We start from the raw sequence: 22500 nt of genomic DNA, 5'->3' as shown, positions 1-22500 counted from the left end.
TTTTTATTTTCCACCGTTTACTTTTTCACATTTCTTTATTTTTAGTTTAATTTTCCTCTTATTGTTGTTTTCTATTTAATACTCCGCCACTTTGCTTTATAGTGACTTTTTTATTTATATATTTATTAAGGAAGGAAGGAGGAAAGGAATAAAGGAAGGAAATAAGGAAGAAGGGAAGGAAGGAAGGATGGAACGAAAAATGGAAGGAAGGAAGAGAAGGAAGGAAAGATGGAAGGAAGGAGGGAAGAGAATGAAGGGAAGGTGGAAGGAGGGAAGGAAGGAGGAAAGATGGAAGGAAGGAAAGATGGAAAGAAGGAAAGATGGAAGAAAGGAAAGAAGGAAGGAAGGACATATGGAAGAAAGGAAGGAAGGAGGGAAGAGAAGGAAGGAAAGATGGATGGAAGGAAGAAAGAAAGATGGAAGGAAGGAGGAAGGAAGGAAAGAAAGATGGAAGGAATGAGGAAGGAAGGAAGAGAAGGATGGGAGGAGAGAGGGAAGGAAGGAAGGAAAGATGGAAGGAGGGAAGAGAAGGAAGGAAGGAAAGACGGAAGGAAGGAAATATGGACGAAAGAAGGGAAGAGAAGGAGGGAAGGAAGGAAGGAAGGAAGGAGGGAAGAGAAGGAAAGAGGGAAGAGAAGGAAGGAAGGAGGGAAGAGAAGGAAGGAAGGAAAAGGTTTACTATGTATGAAAAGTTCTATATAAATAAAGTTTAATTGATTTATACTAATGAACATTAATCAGTGATTTAACAGCAGCCTTTATATTGTTTAACAGGTTTTATTCCTTAAAGTCAAAGATTTAAAAATAAACTCATCAAAGAATTCATCAAAACTAAAATAAAATGAACTAACAAAGTGTTTCTGATCCTTTTTAAACACTTGATAATGTTTAATATGGAGACATGAATTCAGATATGAGTGTGTCTGGTTCATGTTGTGATATTTATGATATTTATGATATTTATGATATTAATGATATTTATGATATTAATGATATTAATGATATTAATGTCTGTATCTGTGTTTCCTCTCCGTCAGGATGCTGTAACGTGATCTGTTCAGATAAGACAGGAACTCTGACGAAGAACGAGATGACGGTCACTCAGCTGTACACGTCAGACGGACTCCACGCCGAGGTCAGCGCTTTATAAACCTTATATAAGCTTATAGTAGCTTTAACCTTTACATAATGATCAGGGGCAAATACTCCTCCTCCTCTTCTCTTCCTCCTCCTCTTTCTCTTCCTCCTCTTCTTCCTCCTCTTTCTCTTCCTCCTCTCCCTCCTTTTTCCTCCTCTCCTCCTCTTCCTCCTCCTCTTTCTCTTCCTCCTCCTCTTTCTCTTCTTCCTCCTCTCTCTCTCGTCTTCCTCCTCCTCTCCTCCTCTTTCTCTACCTCCTCTTCTTCCTCCTCTCCCTCCTCGTCTTCCTCCTCTTTCTCTTCCTCCTCTCCCTCCTTTTCCTCCTCTTCTTTCTCCTCCTCCTCCTCTCCTCCTCTTCTTCCTCCTCTTTCTCTTCCTCCTCCTCTTTCTCTACCTCCTCTTCTTCCTCCTCTTTCTCTTCCTCCTCTTCCCCATCCTCCTCCTTTCCTCCTCCTCCTCTTCCTCCTCCTCCTTTTCTTCCTCTTCCTCCTCTTTCTCTTCCTCTTCCTCCTCTCCTCCTCCTCTTCCTCTTCCTCCTCATCTTCCTCCTCCTCCTACTCCCCTTTCTCTTCCTCCTCCTCTCCTCCTCGTCTTCCTCCTCCTCCTTGTCTTCCTCCTCCTCCTCTCTTCTTCCTCCTCCTCCTCCTTTTCTTCCTCTTCCTCCTCTTTCTCTCCTCTTCCTCCTCTCCTCCTCCTCTTCCTCTTCCTCCTCATCTTCCTCCTCCTCCTACTCCCCTTTCTCTTCCTCCTCCTCTCTCCTTGTCTTCTCCTCCTCCTTGTCTTCCTCCTCCTCCTCTCTTCTTCCTCCTCCTCCTCTTCTTTCTCTACCTCTTCCTCCTCTCCTCCTCCTACTCCTCTTTCTCTTCCTCTTCCTCTTCCTCCTCATCTTCCTCCTCCTCCCTTTCTCTTCTCCTCGTCTTCTCTTCCTCCTCGTCTTCCTCCTCCTCCTTGTCTTCCTCCTCCTCTTCCTCCTCTTCCTCCTCTTCCTCTACTCCCCTTTCTCTTCCTCCTACTCCCCTTTCTCTTCCTCCTCCTCCTGTCCTCCTCGTCTTCTTCCTCCTCCTTGTCTTCCTCCTCCTCCTCTCTTCTTCCTCCTCCTCCTCCTCTTTCTCTACCTCTTCCTCCTCTCCTCCTCCTACTCCTCTTTCTCTTCCTCTTCCTCCTCATCTTCCTCCTCCTCCTACTCCCTTTCTCTTCCTCCTCCTCTCCTCTCCTCCTTGTCTTCCTCCTCCTGCTCTTTCTCTTACTCCTCCTCTCTTTCTCTTCCTCTTTCTCTTCCTCCTCTTCCTCCTCTTCCTCCTGTCCTCCTCGTCTTCCTCCTCTTTCTCTTCCTCCTCGTCTTCCTCTTCCTCCTCCTCCTCTTCTCTTCCTCTTTTTTCTCTCCTCTTCCTCCTCTTCCTCCTACTCCCCTTTCTCTTCCTCCTCCTCCTGTCCTCCTCGTCTTCCTCCTCTTTCTCTTCCTCCTCCTCTTCCTCCTAAACGCTGTAAAGCAGGGATGTCAAACTTAGCATTTTAGTTCAGCGATCGTGTTTCTCTTTTCTGAGAAGTTGAGTCACGATGTTTTATTCTCAGGTGACCGGCGTCGGATACAACGGAGCAGGAGACGTTCTACTGGACGGAGAGATGATCCACGGTTTCTCCTGTTCGTCCATCAGCAGGATAGTCGAGGTGAGTTATTAAGTTATTATGTTATTATTATTATTATGTTATTAAGTTATTATTATTATTATTATTATTATTATTATTATGACCGACATTATGAAATAAAGCTGCTGTAAGATATTAAATTATATGAACTATGGTTAGTGTCAGATGGACAAAAGAGAGAAAATATATATTAACTGGTGTGTGTGTGTGTGTGTGTGTGTGTGTGTGTGTGTGTGTCTCTCTCTCTGTGTGTGTGTGTGTGTCTCTCTCTCTCTCTCTCTGTGTGTGTGTGTCTCTCTCTCTGTGTGTGTGTGTGTGTGTGTGTGTCTCTCTCTCTCTGTGTGTGTCTGTGTGTGTGTGTGTGTCTCTCTCTCTGTGTGTGTGTGTGTGTGTGTGTGTGTGTGTGTGTGTCTCTCTCTCTCTGTGTGTGTGTGTGTGTGTGTGTGTGTGTGTGTGTGTGTGTGTGTGTGTGTGTGTGTGTGTGTGTGTGTGTGTGTGTGTGTGTGTGTGTGTGTGTCTCCAGGTGGGCTGTGTGTGTAATGACTCCGTCATCAGGAGCAGGACTCTGCTTGGTCGGCCTACAGAAGGAGCGCTCATCGCTCTCGCTATGAAGGTAAAAACACACAACGAACAAAAGTCTCAACCTGAGATTCTCCGACATGTTGATACGATAATAAGATAAGAACCAGAACCAGAACCAGTAGCAGGATTCAACTGGAACCATTATCAGCGGTGTCAAACATGCGGCTCGCGGCCCAGAACAGGCCGAAGGTTCCTCAGATAGAAAACAGTAGAATAAATAATAGACTTTAAACACTGATTTACAAGGTTTTATAAATACAAACACACACACACACTCATAGAGAGACACACACACACACACAAGCACACATAGAGAGAGACACACACACATAGAGAGAGACACACACATAGAGAGACACACACATAGAGAGACACACACATAGAGAGACACACACACACACACACACACACAAGCACACATAGAGACACACACACACACACACTCATAGAGAGACACACACACAAGCACACATAGAGAGACACACACATAGAGACACACACACACACAGAGACACACACACAAACACACACATAAAGAGACACACACACACATAGAGAGACACACACATAGAGACAGACACACAGAGACACACACACAAACACACGTAAAGAGACACACACACACACACACAGATACAGACACATAGAGAGAGACACGTGCGCGCACACACACACACACACACATATAAACCTTCCCACTGAGTTTCCTCTCAGCGTTTGTGAAGTCGGGTTGCAGCAGCAGCAGCAGCAGCGTGTCCTCCGTGTTGCATCATCACGCTGCACAAAACGTTGTGATGATGAAAAGACGAGTCTGTGCAGCCTGAAGGATGAAGAAGCTTCCAGAAGACACATCTTCATCATCATCTTCATCATCATCATCTTCTTCATCATCGTCTCCTTTTCATTGGTCGCAGCTCTTCTGCTCCTCGCTGGCGTAACCGGGGGAGACGATGAGTCACGCGGCTCGTCTTTAATTTTTAATTCTGTCTGTTTTTTGAACGTCTGGATGAGAAATCTCTTCCACATGCGTCACATCTTCATATTTATAATAAACCAAACTGCTGCTGAGCTCAGGAGTGAAAGTCTGGAGCTCAAAGTTACAAAAGATAAAATATTATTAGATAAGGCTCAGTGGTAAGATGAGCAGCATCAGGTTTAAGCTTCCTGTCGTCCTCCTGGGTCAAACTGACCCCGTCTGTTTTGACTGTTCCTTCTTTCCTTCCATCCTTCCTTCCATCTGTCCTTCCTCCCTCCCTCCTTCTCTCTTTCTTTCCTCCCCCTACCTTCCCCCCTTCCTTCTTTCCTCTTTCCTTCCTTCCTCCCTTGCTCTTTACCTTTCTCCCTCCCTCCCTCCTTCCTTCTTTCGTCCTCTCTCCTACCTTCCTTCTCTCCTCCGTCCTTCCTCCCTTTCCTTCCTCCTTTCCTTTCCTCCTTCCTTCCTCCCTACTTTCCTTCCTTCCTCCCCTCCTTCCTTCTTCCTCCTTCCTTCCTTCCTTCCTCCTTTCCTTCCCTCTTCCTCCCTTCCTTCCTCCCTTACTTCCTCCCTCCTTTCCTTCCTTCCCTCCTTTCCTTCCTTCCCTCCTTCCTTCTTCCTCCCTTCCTTCCTCCCTTCCTTTTTTCTCCCTTCCTTCCTCCTTTCCTTCCTTCTTCCTCCCTTCCTTCCTCCCTCCTTTCCTTCCTTCCTTCCCTCCTACCTTCCTACTCCCTTCCTTCCTCAATTCCTTCTTTCTTCCTCCATTCCTTCCTTCCTCCCTCCTTTCCTTCCTTCCTTTCCTCCTTTCCTTTCCTCCCTTCCTTCCTTTCTCCTTTCCTCCTTTCCTTCCTCTCTCCTTCCCTCCTTCCTTCTTCCTCCCTTCCTTCCTTCTTCCTCCCTTCCTTCCTTGACTCGAGGACAACAGGAGGGTTAAATAAGACTTAATGCTCCTGAAAATGGGTTATTTATAATGTCGGAGAATGATTTTTAAATGTCTGTATGTGTGTGTGTGTGTGTGTGTGTGTGTGTGTGTGTGTGTGTGTGTGTGTGTGTGTGTGTGTGTATGCTATGTGTGTGTGTGTGTGTGTTTGTGTGTGTGTGTCTCTCTCTGTGTGTGTGTGTGTGTGTGTGTGTGTGTGTGTGTGTGTGTGTGTGTGTCTCTCTCTTTCTCTCTGTGTGTGTGTGTGTGTGTGTCTCTCTCTGTGTGTGTGTGTGTGTGTAGATGGGTCTTGAAGGCCTCCAGCAGGAGTACGTGCGTGTGGAGGAGCATCCGTTCAGCTCTGATAAGAAGTGGATGGCTATTCGCTGCGTTCACCGAACCCAGCAGGTCAGAACTCTAATAATCAATAATCAATAATCAATAATCAATAATCAATACCTGATGATACATGATGCTACTTTTATATATAATGAAGTCTCTCACTTATTAAAGATGATTTTTGACTCAGTACGACTATAAATATCTTAGTTATCTGATGTTGAACATAAGAGAAAAAATATATAAGTGTGAAAAAGACTGAATGATAAATAATATGAATAAAGTTTCACAATAAAAATGTAAAGAATAAAAGCTGTTATAGTTTATTAATTATTGATGTTGAAGGACTGAGACGATCAAACCAATTAACATGTTAGGATAGATTTTCTTGAACTCATGAATCTTTTATTCTTTTATAAATGAAAATATGAATTAATGAATCTGTTTAAAGTGTTTTTCCCCTCTGTGTTATAATGAGCTTTATTAAATCTGCCTCTTCCTCATCTTCCTCATCCTCATCCTACTATTCCTCCTCCTCTTCTTCCTCCTCCTCCTCCTCTTCCTCCTCCTCATCTTCTTTTTCCTCCTCTACCTCCTCTTTCTGCTCTTCCTACTCCTCCTCTTCCTCCTCCTCTCCCTCCTCTCTCCTCTTCTCCTCCTCTTCTTCCTCCTCTTCCTCTTCCTGCTCTTCTTCCTGTTCCCCCTCCTCTTCCTCATTCTCCCCCTCCTCTTCCTCCTCCTCCTCTCTTTCCTCATCCCCATCCTCTTCTTCTTCCTCCTCCTCCTCTTCCTCCTCCTCCTCTTCTTCCTCCTCCTCCTCTTCTTCCTCCTCTTCCTCCTTCTCCTCCTTCGCTTCCTCCTCCTCTTCCTCCTCCTCTTCCTGCTCCTCCTCTTCCCCTCGTCGTCCTCCTCTTCCTCTTCTTCTTCCTCCTCCTCTTCTTCCTCCTCCTCCTCCTCCTCTCCCCCTCCTCTTCCTCCTCCTCCTCTTCATCCTCCCTCTCCTCCTTTTCTTCCTCCTCCTCCCCTACCTCTTCTCCCTCCTCCTCCTCCTCTTCTCCCTCCTCCTCCCCCTCTCCTCCTCCTCCTCCTCTTCATCCTCCCTCTCCTCCTTTTTCTTCCTCCTCCTCCCCCCTCCTCTTCCTCTCCCTCCTCCTCCTCTTCCCCATCCTCCTCTTCTTCTCCCTCCTCCACCTCCTCCTCTTCTCCCCCCTCCTCCTCCTCCTCCCCCTCCTCCTCTTCCTCCTCTTCCTCTCCCTCCTCGTCCTCCTCCTCTTCCTCCTCCTCCAGGACAAGCCTCCGGTGTATTTCATGAAGGGAGCGTACGAGCAGGTGATCCGTTTCTGCAGCTCTTACAACAGCAGAGGAAGCGTACTTCCTCTGAGCCACCAGCAGAGGGAGCTCTACCAGCAGCAGATCAGCTACATGGGCAGCGGCGGGCTGAGAGGTAACACATCGCTCCTCTGATGGTTTAACACGCTGCTGATGGTTAAATACGCTAATATTAATACGTTAATATAATAAGCTGAATAAATAACATGATTTAACTCCTTTTATTAAACTTATTTTACCTGCCGGGGAGTAAAGATTCATCAGCTAATCACTCGACCTGTATGAGCTTGATTAATGTTTGATTCGTCACTGTTGCGCTTTTCCTCAATCAGTTCATCAATCAATCTTTCCTTCCTTCCATCTTTTCTTCCTTCCTTCCTGCCATCTGTCCTTCCTCCCTTTCTTCTATCTTTCCTTCCTGTGTTCTTTTCCTTCCTTCCTTCATTCTGTGTGTCCATCCTTCCTTGCTTCCATCCTAACTTCCTTCCTTCCTTCGTTTCTTCCTTCCATCTTTCCTTCCTTCCTTTCTTCCATCTTTCATTCCTGTCTTCTTTTCTTCCCCCTATCCTGCCCTCTGTCCTTCCTCCCTTTCTTCCTTATGTCCTTCCTTCATTCTTTTGTCCATCCTTCCTTCCTTCCATCTTTCCTTCCTTCCTTCCTTCCATCTTTCCTTCCTTCCTTCCTCCATCTTTCCTTCCTCCCTTTCCTTCCTTTCATCTTTCCTTCCTCCCTTTCCTCCTTCCTTCATTCCTTCCTTCCTTCTTTCCTTCCATCTTTCCTTCCTTCCTTTCTTCCACCTTTCCTTCCTCCCTTTCTTCCTTCTTTCTTTCCTTCCTTCCTTCCTTCCTTCCTCCCTTTTCCTTCTAAAGATGATCTTCATGTGTAAATAAATGTGTTTATTTTCTGTCTCCTTCCTCTTCCAGTCTTGGCGTTTGCGTCTGGCTCTGAGATGGGAGCTTTGACCTTTCTGGGTCTGGTGGGCATCATCGACCCTCCGAGGTCAGGGGTCAAAGAAGCCGTTGCGGCGCTCATCAGCTCCGGAGTCGCCATCAAAATGATCACCGGAGACTCTCAGGAGACGGCCGTGTCCATAGGTCAGAGCCAGGAACCAGTGTTGCTCATAGAGATTTTGAGACTTAGAGAGACTTTACTTTAAAAAACAAAAACAAAGCTGACTCCTTATATTCAAAAAGTCTTCATTCACTTCTTCTCCTTTTGATTAAACACGATTTTGGACGTCATTATTTTTATTATAATTACATCTACACTTAACCAACATAGATACAGACACAGAGACTGATGAGGTAAACCCATTTTGCGGGTGCTTATTTTAAACTCGGACCCATTGGTTTGTGGACTGCTGCTCGGAGGCCAATAGTATCGGATCTGAGCAGCGCCATCTTGAAAATTTCAGGTGCATGGCGGGAAAAATAAAAACATGGATTCTACTTATATGGGCATCAGGAGGAGCATGAGGCGCCCTCCTGAACCTGTGAACCAATCAACCTGTCAATCACGACGTAGCCACGCCCTAATGCATACCCTGCTTTATCGTCACATATAAAATCAGGGAGGCCAAAATGTCCCAAATGAACATCATACTGCATTGAAGAAGGCTTTAAACTAGCGATTGAGACCATAAACACATTTTGAAAACGTTTACTGAGGTTAGAAATCAAGTGAGAAGTTGGTGAATTCTCCATTGACTTGTATAGAGACGGAAGTCCTTTTGACACCAAAACTGTCGCCCCCTGGTGGCCTTTTGATAGAATGCAGTTTTAAGTTACTTCCGTGTTGGCATCATTTCAGAGGACCAGAAATCCCCGCCTGGTATATACACACTAATCTGCACATGCAAACACAAATAGTAACACTCATTTCATTCTGTTTCTTTCATTTAAATAGTTTCTAAACGCATCCCAGAATCTAAAATCATGAGAAAGTTTTCAGAGTTTTCCTTTAAAGTCATAACATGAAACTATTCCTCGTTAACATTTGTAATAAATAACTAGACCTGTGTTATATATTTAGTTTTGTACTCTCATCATCCCAAATGTTTTTAATAATCGACCCTCGTCTGTTTCCCTGCAGCCAGTCGTCTGGGTCTCTTCTCTAAAGGCTGTCAGTGTTTGTCCGGAGACGAGGTGGATCAGCTCGACCTGCAGCAGCTTTCAAACATCGTCTCCAGAGTGAGAAACAACAAACACACATCAACACATCACTTTATTTCACACACTGTGTCATAAACACTCGAACCTCCATCGTTTTCTGACTGCTCTCAAATTCAGTACTTAGATTCTGTATTTATTCATCACGTCTCCAGTCTGCCTGGTTGCAAAGAGTTGGTACAAACAACCAGAGTTTAATGGTTAAAGTTATTTTTAACCTTTATATAATTATATTTTCATGTTGTGGGCTTAAAGTATTTTTATTGTTTTACTAGTGTACATTATACATATGTTGGGGCTGGGCAATATATCGATATTATATCAATACCGTGATATGAGACTAGATATCGTCTTAGCATCGTAATATTGTGATATGAGACTAGATATCGTCTTAGATTTTGGATATCATAATATCGTGATATATGACTAGAGATCATCTTAGTATCGTAATATCATGATATGAGACTAGATATCGTCTTAGTATCGTAATCATGATATAAGACTAAATATCGTCTTAGTATCATAATATCGTGATAAAAGACTAAATATCGTCTTAGTATCGTAATATCGTGATATGAGACTAGATATCGTCTTAGTATCGTAATATCGTGATATGAGACTACATATCGTCTTAGTATCGTGATATAAGACTAGGTATCATCTTAGTATCGTAATATCGCAATATAAGACTAGATATCGTTTTAGTATCGTAATATCGTGATATGAGACTAGATATCGTCTTAGTATCGTAATATCGTGATATGAGACTAAATATTGTCGTGATATGGGACTAAATATCATCTTAGTATCGTAATATCGTGATATAAGACTAGATTTTGTTTTAGTATCGTGATATGAGACTAGATATCATCTTAGTATCGTGATATCGTGATATGAGACTAAATATTGTCTTTATATCGTGATATGAGACAAGATATCGTCTTAGTATCGTAATATCGTGATATGAGACTAAATATTGTCTTAGTATCGTAATATCGCAATATAAGACTAGATATCATCTTAGTATCGTAATATCTTGATATAAGACTAAATATCGTCTTATTATCGTAATATCATGATATAACACTAGGTATCGTCTTAGATTTTGGTAATATCGTAATATTGTGATTTGTAATCAGTGTTGTCTTTTCCTGGTTTGACAGTAAATTCTGCATTACCGTAAATTTTTAAAAATGTTTTGAACCTATCAGATTGCTCAGTCATGTCATCATTTCCACATTACTGATGATTATTTAACAAAAATGTGATTGTGTAAATATTTTGTGGAAGCACCAGTATTTGGTCAAAAATATCGTGATTTTAATTGTGTCTATATCGTCCGGCCCGAACATATGTGTTGATTTCTTTCTGTGATTTCCTGTTGCCACATTTGTTCTATGTGTCACATTTCCTGTTGCTGATTTCTGGTGAGCTACAGACTCTGGTGGACAATAAAATAAAAACCTGATTTATTCTATGAAGTAAAGAACCAGCAGAAATTATGTTAAACTTATCCGATCAGATCTGAAGCTCTCCAGAGTACAGTGACTAATAAATATTAAGATATATTCAGTTCATCTCCCAGCTCAGTGCTCCACCACCCTTTCATGTGTTAAAAAAAGGCAGAAAAATTAACAGTTGGCTGCTAAAAATAATCTGCTGCTGTGCGACTGCATTGAGTTTCTTAACGACTAAAGGAAGCACGAACAGAGCCGAGACTTTATTTATACAGTTGAACGTAACAGAATGTGTGTTTTTATTTCAGGTAACCGTGTTTTATCGAGCCAGTCCAAGACACAAGCTGAAGATCGTCAAGGTGAGCAGAACCATTTACAGATTTACAGATGTGAGGAACAGCTGTGGGGATTTGAACCAGCAACCTTTGAACCATATATGACCCGTTTAATGTTTGTTCCTCTCATACCGTTTGGCTGCAAACATACAGAGAATACAAATATGACACTTTAACCTTCGTGTTGTCCTCCCGGGTCAAATTGACCCCGTCTGTTTTGACTGTTCCTTCTTTCCTTCCATGCTTCCTTCTGTCTGTCCTTCTTTCTTTCCTTCCTCCCTTCCTCTTTTCCTTTCTCCCTCCCTCCTTCCTTCTTTCCTCCCTCCCTCCTACCTTCCTTCCTTCCTCCTTTCCTTCCATCTTCCTTCCTCCCTCCTTTCCTTCCTTCTTCCTTCCTCCCTCCCTCCCTCCTTTCCTTCCGTCTTCCTTCCTCCCTTCCTTCCTTCCTCCTTTCCTTCTTCCTCCCTCCTTTCTTTCTGTCTTCCTTTCCTTCCTTCTTCCTCCCTTCCTTCCTCCTTTCTTTCCGTCCTTTTTCCTCGTCCTTTTTCCTCCCTCCTTTCCTTCCATCTTCCTTTCTACCCTTCCTTCCTTCCTTCTTCCTCTCCTTCCTTCTTTCCTTCCTTCCTCCCTCCCTCCCTCCTTTCCTTCCGTCTTCCTTCCTTCCTTCCTTCTTCCCTCCTTTCCTTCCTTCTTTCCTTCCTCCCTCCCTCCTTTCCTCCCTTCCTTCTTCCTCTTTTCTTTCCTTCTTCCTCCCTTCCTTCCTTGACTCGAGGACAACAGTAGGGTTATAATATAAAGGATAGAGTGAGAGTTTGTAAAGGCCGTATCTCAGTAATAAACCCTGAGAGTTCCTTCTGCAGTCTCTCCAGAACATCGGCGCCGTGGTGGCGATGACGGGCGACGGCGTGAACGACGCTGTGGCTCTGAAGGCCGCTGACATCGGCGTGGCGATGGGCCAGACGGGAACCGACGTCTGCAAAGAGGCGGCCGACATGATCCTGGTGGACGACGACTTCCAGACCATCATGTGAGTCAAACAGCGGGCGGAGATCATGACAGATTGATTCAAGAAATGCAAAAGATTGTAATAAATACTGACTGATACATATATGTGGCAGGTTAGAGGTGTCTTTAATTTGTGTTGTCATGTCGAGTTTTAGAATAAAGAATATGCCACATTTTCAGCATAGTTTTATTGTAAAAGTCTAGTGTCTGAAGTTAAGTTTAAGGCCTTTTTTAATGGTTTGTTCTCTGCTTCCAGGTCGGCCATCGAGGAGGGAAAAGGGATTTACAACAACATCAAAAACTTTGTCCGCTTCCAGCTGAGCACGTGAGTGAAACACTACTTGACACAGTGTCCAGATGAATCCTGTTATGTTGATATTTCCTGTGTGGACTCTTTGATTCCAACGCGTTGACGGCTCTGACAAAGCCTCCGGAGCTGATCGCTACCTCTCTAATCAATCATTGTGATCCCATTGGGCGCCGCGGCTCGTTTCAAAGCCTCCTGATCATATTTCAGCAATAAACATGAATAAAACAGACAAATAAAGAAACTACGTAGCCTAATGACCCACAGTACAGGCACAAAAATCAAGGAAATTCTACTAAATTTGAGGAAATATAATGATATCGGGCTGTTTAGTTGTGCTGCTACTGCAGTAATTACGGCAGCCTAATGACACTTGTTCAGATTTGATCGAGCTACCGTATTTACCATATTAGCAGACTTCTGAAACATTCCCGGTGGGGTAGCAGGCCTAGCAGAGGACGGAGCAAAACTCTGGTTATACCAGGCGGGGAGTCCCGGTCCTCTGAAATGAGGCCAACGCGGAAGTAACTTAAAACTGCATTCTATCAAAAGGCCACCAGGGGGCGACAGTTTTGGTGTCAAAAGGACTTCCGTCTCTATACAAGTCAATGGAGAATTCACCAACTTCTCACTTGATTTCTAACCTCAGTAAACGTTTTCAAAATGTGTTTATGGTCTCAATCGCTAGTTTAAAGCCTTCTTCAATGCAGTGTGATGTTCATTTGGGACATTTTGGCCTCCCTGATTTTATATGTGACGATAAAGCAGGGTATGCATTAGGGCGTGGCTACGTCGTGATTGACAGGTTGATTGGTTCACAGGTTCAGGAGGGCGCCTCATGCTCCTCCTGATGCCCATATAAGTAGAATCCCTGTTTTTATTTTTTACCCAGCATGCACCTGAAATTTTCAAGATGGCGCTGCTCAGATCCGATATTATTCGCTTCCAAGCAGCAGTCCATAAACCAATGGGTGACGTCACGGATGTTACATCCATTTCTTATATACAGTCTATGGCAGTGGTCTCCAACCCTTCTCCTGGAGAGCTACTGCCCTGCATGTTTTAGGTATCTCCTCACTCTAACACACCTGATTCTAATAATCAACTCGTTATCAAGCCCTTTGACGAGCCTCAGCTGCTTGATAACGAGTTAGAGTGAGGAGATACCTAAAACATGCAGGGCAGTAGCTCTCCAGGAGAAGGGTTGGAGACCACTGGTCTATGGTTTATACCAACCTCTCTCTTTTCTCTCTGTGTCTCCACCTGCTGGTCTACAGGAGTATTGCAGCTCTGACACTCATCTCCTTGGCGACGCTGATGAACTTCCCCAACCCGCTGAACGCCATGCAGATCCTGTGGATCAACATCATCATGGACGGACCTCCTGCTCAGAGGTACAGCGGGGAAAGTTAACTGTTGTAGATTATCATAAGTTTAAGTTATGAATGTTGACTGTTTTTTTGTGGTCAGTTTGGGCGTGGAGCCTGTAGACGGGGATGTGATCAGAAAGCCGCCTCGTAACGTTAGAGACAGCATCATCACCCGAAGTCTGATCGTCAAGGTCCTGGTGTCAGCGCTCGTCATCGTCTGTGGGACGCTGTTCGTCTTCTGGAGAGAGGTAGATCACTTTATCCTCCTCTTTCTTCTGGAGAGAGGTAGATCACTTTATCCTCCTCTTTCATCTGGAGAGAGGTAGATCACTTTATCCTCCTCTTTCATCTGGAGAGAGGTAGATCACTTTATCCTCCTCTTTCATCTGGAGAGAGGTAGATCACTTTATCCTCCTCTTTCTTCTGGAGAGAGGTAGATCACTTTATCCTCCTCTTTCTTCTGGAGAGAGGTAGATCACTTTATCCTCCTCTTTCTTCTGGAGAGAGGTAGATCACTTTATCCTCCTCTTTCTTCTGGAGAGAGGTAGATCACTTTATCCTCTTTCATCTGGAGAGAGGTAGATCACTTTATCCTCCTCTTTCTTCTGGAGAGAGGTAGATCACTTTATCCTCCTCTTTCATCTGGAGAGAGGTAGATCACTTTATCCTCTTTCATCTGGAGAGAGGTAGATCACTTTATCCTCCTCTTTCTTCTGGAGAGAGGTAGATCACTTTATCCTCCTCTTTCATCTGGAGAGAGGTAGATCACTTTATCCTCCTCTTTCATCTGGAGAGAGGTAGATCACTTTATCCTCCTCTTTCATCTGGAGAGAGGTAGATCACTTTATCCTCCTCTTTCATCTGGAGAGAGGTAGATCACTTTATCCTCCTCTTTCATCTGGAGAGAGGTAGATCACTTTATCCTCCTCTTTTATCAGGAGAGAGGTAGATCACTTTATCCTCCTCTTTCATCAGGAGAGAGGTAGATCACTTTATCCTCCTCTTTCTTCTGGAGAGAGGTAGATCACTTTATCCTCTTTCATCTGGAGAGAGGTAGATCACTTTATCCTCCTCTTTCATCTGGAGAGAGGTAGATCACTTTATCCTCCTCTTTCATCTGGAGAGAGGTAGATCACTTTATCCTCCTCTTTCATCATCACAGGAAGCTTTCTTAACCTTTGTGTCGTCCTCCCGGGTCAAATTGACCCCGTCTGTTTTGACTGTTCCTTCTTTCCTTCCTTCCTTCCTTCCTTACTTTCCTTCCTCCCTTCCTTCTTTACTTCCTTCCTCTTTTCCTTTCTCCCTCCCTCCCTCCTTCCTTGTTTCCTCTCTTTCTCCTTCCTTCCTTCCCTTCTTCCCTTCCTTCTTTCCTTTCCTTCCTTCCCTCCTTCCTTTCTCCCTCCCTCCTTTCCTTCCTTCTTCCTCCCTTCCTTCCTCCTTTCCTTCCTTCTTCCTTCCTCCCTCCCTCCTTTCCTTCCTGCTTCTTCCCTTATTCCCTCCTTTCCTTCCTTCTTCCTCCCTCCTTTCCTTCCTTCTTCCTCCCTCCCTCCTTTCCTTCCTTCTTCCTCCCTTCTTTTCCTTCCTTCTTCCTCCCTCCCTTCCTTCCTTGACTCGAGGACAACAGGAGGGTTAAAATAATGTTTTATGTTTTCTTATGGCAGTATTAATTAAATCCAGTTTCTGCAGCTATATTGTGATGTTAAACTTTATTTTGTGGTTTTAGATCCAAGTTTTTTTCATACTGGTGCTGATAGAATATTCTGAGTATAAAAGATGAGGATTTAAATCAGATGTAATTGAGCAGGTTTGTTGTTTGTTGTGTTTAGTTGCAGGACAACGTGATCACTCCTCGAGACACAACCATGACTTTCACCTGCTTTGTGTTCTTCGACATGTTCAACGCTCTGAGCTCCAGATCACAGGTAACGAGGGAGAGACAGACACACAGAGACACACACAGAGAGACACTCACACATACACACACAGAGAGAGACACACACACACAGAGAGACACACACACATACACACACAGAGAGAGAGACACACAATCACAGAGAGAGACACACACACAGAGAGACACACACACAGAGAGACACAGAGACACACACACACACACAGAGAGACACACACACAGAGAGACACACACACAGAGAGACACAGAGACACACACACACACACAGAGAGACACACACACACACACACACAGAGAGAGACACACACACACAGAGAGAGACACACCCACACACAGAGAGAGAGAGACACACACACACACACACACAGAGACACACACAAAGACAGAGACACACACACACACACACACACAGAGACACACACACAGAGAGAGAGAGAGAGAGAGAGAGAGAGACACACACAAAGAGAGAGACACACACATACACAGAGAGACACACACACACACACACACAGAGAGAGACAGAGACAAACACACACAGAGAGAGAGAGAGACACACACACAGAGACAAACACACACAGAGAGAGAGAGAGACACACACACAGAGAGACACACACAGAGAGAGAAACACACCCACACACACAGACACACACACAGAGAGAGAGAAACACACACACACACACACATACAAACACAGAGACACACACACACTTTAAAAAGCAAAATGACAGTGAGGAGTTAATGTAATGATAAAACCTTCACACATCGCTCTTCATCCTGATACTTGTTATTTTCATCCTGATACTTGTTATTTTCATCCTGATACTTGGTATTTACATCCTGATACTTGTTGTTTACATCCTGATACTTGTTATTTACATCCTGATACTTGTTATTTTCATCCTGATACTTGTTATTTACATCCTGATACTTGTTATTTACATCCTGATACTTGTTACTTTGACACTAAACAAACAGCTGGGTTGTTCCTCCTCAGACTCGTATGGTTCATGAGATGGGTCTCTGCAGTAACAGGACGTTCTGTTACGCCGTCCTGGCCTCCATCATGGGTCAACTCCTCGTCATCTACTTCCCTCCTCTGCAGAGCGTCTTCCAGACAGAGAGCCTCAGCATCCTGGGTAAGAGCTCAACAGCCAGCCAATCACAACACAGCTCAGCAACCAGCCAATCACAGGACAGCTCAACAACCAGCCAATCACAACACAGCTCAGCAACCAGCCAATCACAACACAGCAACCAGCCAATCACGACACAGCTCAGCAACCAGCCAATCACAACACAGCTCAGCAGCAACTGGTTTATAATCCATTCACTTTATTTCCAGTTTATTAAATGTGACTGTAGACTGAATATCAAACAGTTATGAAGTCATTTCCTCCGACTCCAAACTAATCCATTAGATTAATAGTAACCATAGTAACTGGCAGATTCATCAATAATTAATGATTAGTTCCCGGTCATATGTAGTTTTCTGACTTTTTGAGCTGTTTCGGTCACATTAGGAAAAGTTTGGGCCTGTTAGGGTTAAAAAAAAACTCAGAGAGAGACACACACACAAACACACACAGAGCGACACACACACACAGAGAGACACACTCACACACACACACACACACACAGACACACACACACACACAGAGAGACACACTCACACACACACACTCAGAGAGAGACACACACAGAGACACACACACAGAGAGCGACGCACACACTCACACAGAGATACACACACACACACACAGAGAGACACACTCTCACACACACACACACACAAACACACAGAGAGCGACACACACACTCACACAGAGATACACACACACACAGAGAGACACACACACACACACAGAGACACACAGACACACACACAGAGACACACACACAGAGACGCACACTTTCTACGATGCATTTCAATGGACGTCCGGGCAGGGAATGTCCGAGTGTACGGGAACCGCTGTACGCACTGTGATTGGCTCTTCGCGTTTGGGGGCGGGACTTAGCCATAAGTCAATTAAACAACCACTTTAACCAATCAGGAGTTTAACAGTCTGTATCTCCTGCTGCTCGTTGCCTGTCTTCAGTATTAAATCTTTGCTGTGTGTGTGTTTATTCTCTCTCTCTCCAGACTTGCTCTTCCTGGTGGCGCTCACCTCCTCCGTCTGCGTCGTCTCAGAGTCCATCAAGAAGATAGAGAGGTGGAGAGGACTGGAGAAAAGCCCGTCCTTCGATAGCTTCCACGAGGTATGATCCAACCCCCCGCCGCTCCGCCTCCAAGGAAGAAGAGGTTTGGAGGATGATGAGGATGATGAAGGTGATGGGAGCTTTTAAGGATCTTACATCTGATGGCACTGACTTATTAAGACTGTAAGGACTTCCTCTGAGACCCTCCAGAGGGAGAAGCTCTGGTCTGGGACCGGAGGAAGCTCTCTGCTTTGGTGAAGGGGGGGAAAGGGTTGGGTAGGGGGCGTTATTGGGGGGGGTACTGGACTTTGTTTAAACTGGGAGGACAAGATGGCTGCTGGAAGATCTGACCCTGTACTCATCGTTAGAGGGTCTCACTACTGAACCCCGCAGCGTCGGTTTTAGCTCCGCCTCCTCCTCCTCCGTGCCGGCCTCGTTTTTAGATTCGTAAGCTCTCTTTTGGGGGGGGAAACTGCCACGGAACGACCGACTACAACTTCCTCCCAAACCCCCCCCACCCCAACACACACACACACACACACACACACACACACACACCCGCCGTGTAAGATGTCTGAAGAATCAAGGCTAGAGACGTGTGCAATTTCCTTTCTTCTTTTTTTCTTTTTTTCTTTTTTTTTTCACTCTTCTGTTTTTACTCGTATCATTTAGAAGGTGTTGACCACTATTCAGCTTGATTTTCAGGACTTTTTAAATTCTTCTGTTGTTGTTTTGTTGTTGGGTTTAAACTTTACGGTCGATGGCGGGGGGGAGGGGAAGGAGGGGGGAGGAGTTAAAGTTCATGGTGGAGGTGTAACGGTACTAAAAACATTCCTTGGATCATTAGTTAGGTGTGTTTTCGGTTCAGTGTGGATTTAGGTTTTTTGGTTATTTTCACATTTAAAGCATTTATTTAAAGGCAGAGCAACATGTTAACAATGGAGGATATTTAAAGAGGCACTTACATTTAAAAATAGCAAATGGAAAATGTTAAATTGTAAAAAAGAAAAATTGCAAAGTAGTTGCATTTAAATTGGGTTTTTTTTCATTGACATTTTCAATTTCATCTTTTTATGCAGTTTTGAGGATTTTCCATTTAAATGTTTATATTTAAAATTTCCCTTTTTTTTCATTATCATTTTACATTTTCAAATTAGCTTTTTCTATTTCCCTTTTCTTTTTCTTTTTTTAAGGTTTAACTACGGCTTGATTAATCCTGGTGCTGTAGTAAAATAATCTTTATTAATGTCTTATTTAGACTCTTAATATCCTTCATAGTTAACAGTTTGCACAAAAGCAAAGAACTGCAAGTAAATAACAACAAATAATAAAAAATATAAGACTAAAATCTGCATATTTTTAATAGCTGTAACTTTATTGTGGCAGTTTGTCTCTGCTGCCCCCCCAGTGGCCAAAATCAGCTACTGCAGGCTAAAAGTCTTGATTCCTTAAAAACAACTTTTCTAAAGTCCGCTCTGCTTTTTTCTTCATTCTTAAGACTCGACACAAGTCCAACTTTACTTTAAGTCGCTCTGTTTAGCGTTTATAAGCAAGTTAGTCCATTTTTTTATGGACATTTTGCAAATATTGTCTGTTTTCAGCTCCTGAAATGTTGTAATTTGTGATAATAAATTGAATTTCTTTGGATTTTTGGATTTTTGAAGATGACACAGTTGGCTCTAATATTAAAGAGCATTTATAGATATAATGATGAGTTGGCTGATTTAATTATAATTAAAGTAATTATGCACTAAATGGTTTATAACACAGTAGAACATAATTATAAAGACATGTTTAGGTGTTTATTAATGTTCAATTATAACTTCTACAATGAAGACATACTTTATATTATTACAGTGCTTTATTATATAGTCATTCATCAGTTAGAGTTGTTGGTTAAAACATAATTAAACACTTAAATCTGCTTTTAAGGATGTTATAGTTTGTTATAAAGACGTATTAACTGTTTATATGCTGCTTATAAATGCTAAATGAGAAGTTGGGGGTCAAGATTTTCTCACTTGTTTTAACACTATTCTGTTTTTATGATTTAATAATAGACAGAAATGACTGTATAAGATGGAGATTCTACAGAAAAGCACAAAATTAGCTTTATTTATTTATTTTTTTTCGATCTTGAAAAATCCCTCAAATGAATCTGAAGCGAGAGAAGAGGAAGTGAATGTGCCGTTACACCTGCTGCCGTTCAGGCTTTGTTTTACATGCTTGTTCCTTCGCACACTGGGTTATAAATTAAACATGTCTGGTTTCAGTTGAGCAGCTGATAAACAAATAAACAAACGTTTTTTCATGTCATATTTAAGCTTTTCTACACTCGCCGCCTCTCATATTATAAGAGCCTCTTATATATATTTAAATATATATATATACGGCTGTTTAAGCTTCCTGTCGTCCTCCCGGCTCAAAATGACCCCGTCTGTTTTTGACTGTTCCTTCTTTCCTCCCTTCCTTCCTTCCTTCCTCTGTCCTTCCTCCTTTCCTTCCCTCTTCCTTCCTCCCCTCCTTCCCTTCCTTCTTCCTTCCTCCCTTCCTTCCTTTCCTTCCTCCCTCTTTTCTTTTCTCCTTCCCTCCTTCCTTCCTTCTTTCCTCCATCCATCCTTCCTTCCTTTCCTTCCCTCCTCCCTCCTTTCCTTCCTCCCTTCCTCCCTCCTTTCCTTCCTTCTTCCTCCCTTCCTTCCTTGACTGGAGGACAACAGGAGGTTAAAAATAAATAAATAAAGATATATAGAATAACAGAATCCTTCCTTCTGTCTTTCCTCCCTTCCTTCCTCCCTCCTTTCCTTCCTTCTTCCTTCCTTCCTCTCCTTTCTTCTTTCTTCCTTCATCCCTCCTTCCTTTCCTTCTTCCTCCCTTCCTTCCTCCTTTCCTTCCGTCTTCCTCCCTTCCTTCCTTGACTCGAGGACAACAGGAGGGTTAAAAATAAATAAATAAAGATATATAGAATAACAGAATCTCCTCCGGCTGCTGTTTGCTGGTCAGACGGTGAAACGTCAGCGACATCCTGAAGTCTAAATGTTGAATTAGGCCTCAAAATAAAAAACCTCCGACAGTGCCGACACGGTCGCTTCAGGGTACAAACGCAGATACTAAATGCTTTTTCTCATTCTGTGCCTTATAGGAGTCATCCATCATTTTTAAATTACGTCCACTTTGGTGGGATTAAAAAAAAAAAAAAACCTTTCCAGATGGACGGATGGCTTTTCTGTTTCATCCGTTTCAGATTAAATTATTAAAAAAAAGAATCAAACTAAAAATCTTCTTTGACGTGTTTATTTCTTCTCTTCTTCCACTTTTCCCCCCTTTTTAATCAATATGAAAAAGAAATGGTGCTTTCTGGGAAATGTAGTCAACTTGAAGGTTTTTGTTTTATTTAATTTTTTCCCAAAAGGCACATAATAATAATAATAATAATAATAATAATAATACATAAAAGAAAGAAGGGGAAAAAATAAGAAAACCTAATGTTGTTGAGCTTTTGGTTCAAACGTCATATTTTGTATTATACATGTTTTATTTATTTATGTTCCACAAAAAGTAAATAAAACAACAGCAGAGGTTTTTTCTTTTTTTCCCCCTTTTTCCAAGTTTTGACTTTTTTAACATTCAGACTTTTTCTTGATGTCAGTATGAAGCTTTAATTATGACCCACGGTGAGATTTTCTTTTAAATATTACAGGAAACTACTGTCTTTCTTTCTTTTTTCAGTGTTTAGTGTAGTTTTTTATCATCATTCCTGTGAGTTCTGATAAGAGTCAAAGCTGTGTTGATTATAAAGCTTCATATCAAACAACCACAGGCTTAAATTAAACAATAATCAGATTGAATATTAAAGTCTGTGTAAAGTAAGAATAAATATGTGTTCTGAGTTTGACATACCACAGAAAAGTGTGTTGTTAACCACCCTGCCAACTTCGAATGATTAAAAAAATCGCCAAATATATGAAATTAGGCTTCAAAGTTGTGTAATAGTCTGCCTATTTCTCTTCTCCCAAACGCTGTGGGAGTGGCCGCCGAGTCCGCTGAAGCCCCCCCCCTACCAAGTGTCAACTGTCAATCAAAGTCACCACCTCTACCAGCAACATGGACGCTAGGTCTGAGAGCTTTCTGCTGCTAGCTCAGCGGCTAGCTCGGTGGCTAACTCGGCGGCTAGCTCGGCGGCTAACTCAGCTAACTGGCTAACGGTATACTGTAGTAGTAGTAGTGTGCGCTGAATGTATTTATACCTTCATATCACACAACCACAGGCTTAAATTGAACAATAATCGGATTAAAGTATTAAATGAAATAAGTCAGATTAGAGCAAATAATTGAGTCCATGTAAGAAATAAAAGCAGTCAAACAATCACAGTGGAAATAATTAAACTCATGAACACTTTCTTGTGGTTTTATTGTAATCAGTAAAACATATGAGGTTCATCAACAAGCTAACAGGAGCGATCGTCAAAACTAAGCTACACTAAACAAACATGAAACTCTGTCCGCTGTTTAAGAAAAAAAACCCGACAGAATTTCTCTTCATGTGCAGCAGAGGTCACATTACGGATCACCTGACCTCCATCGCGTCCCGTGCATCCTGCCTCCCACCAGCCCGTCCTCACGAGAAAACAACGTCATTTACTAGTTACGTTGTCGCCATCTAGTGGCCGTTTGTAATTATGACGCAGTTCAGATGGTGTGATGTGTCTTATTTAGGTGGATGGTGAGATAGTTAAAGCGATGGTTAGGCCTATAATTTCGACCCTAGCGTCATATGCACCATGACGTCTATCTAACCACCCGCTCTGCTTTTTTTTTTCATTTTGT

At 42.9% G+C, this 22500-nt stretch overlaps 1 protein-coding gene across 1 annotated transcript in view; it reads left to right on the top strand.

Annotated features, from left to right (window-relative positions):
• The window catches only part of atp2c1 (ATPase secretory pathway Ca2+ transporting 1), a 25426-nt gene extending 5126 nt beyond the window's left edge, over window positions 1–20300 (top strand). Inside the window, 15 exon segments of the mRNA XM_062422045.1 lie at window positions 1038–1135; window positions 2710–2805; window positions 3308–3397; window positions 5562–5666; window positions 6885–7041; window positions 7850–8020; window positions 9018–9115; window positions 10860–10910; window positions 11747–11913; window positions 12148–12216; window positions 13476–13592; window positions 13669–13816; window positions 15395–15490; window positions 16475–16616; window positions 17621–20300. Coding sequence (XP_062278029.1) covers window positions 1038–1135; window positions 2710–2805; window positions 3308–3397; window positions 5562–5666; window positions 6885–7041; window positions 7850–8020; window positions 9018–9115; window positions 10860–10910; window positions 11747–11913; window positions 12148–12216; window positions 13476–13592; window positions 13669–13816; window positions 15395–15490; window positions 16475–16616; window positions 17621–17742 — 1727 coding nt within the window. The 3' untranslated portion in view covers window positions 17743–20300.
• Window positions 20301–22500: the final 2200 nt, after the last annotated feature.

This window comes from Scomber scombrus, chromosome 7, assembly GCF_963691925.1.
Source record: "Scomber scombrus chromosome 7, fScoSco1.1, whole genome shotgun sequence".
NCBI lineage: Eukaryota > Metazoa > Chordata > Actinopteri > Scombriformes > Scombridae > Scomber > Scomber scombrus.
The sequence above is the reverse complement of the archived record's forward strand: the minus strand, read 5'-3'. Positions and strand labels throughout refer to the sequence as shown.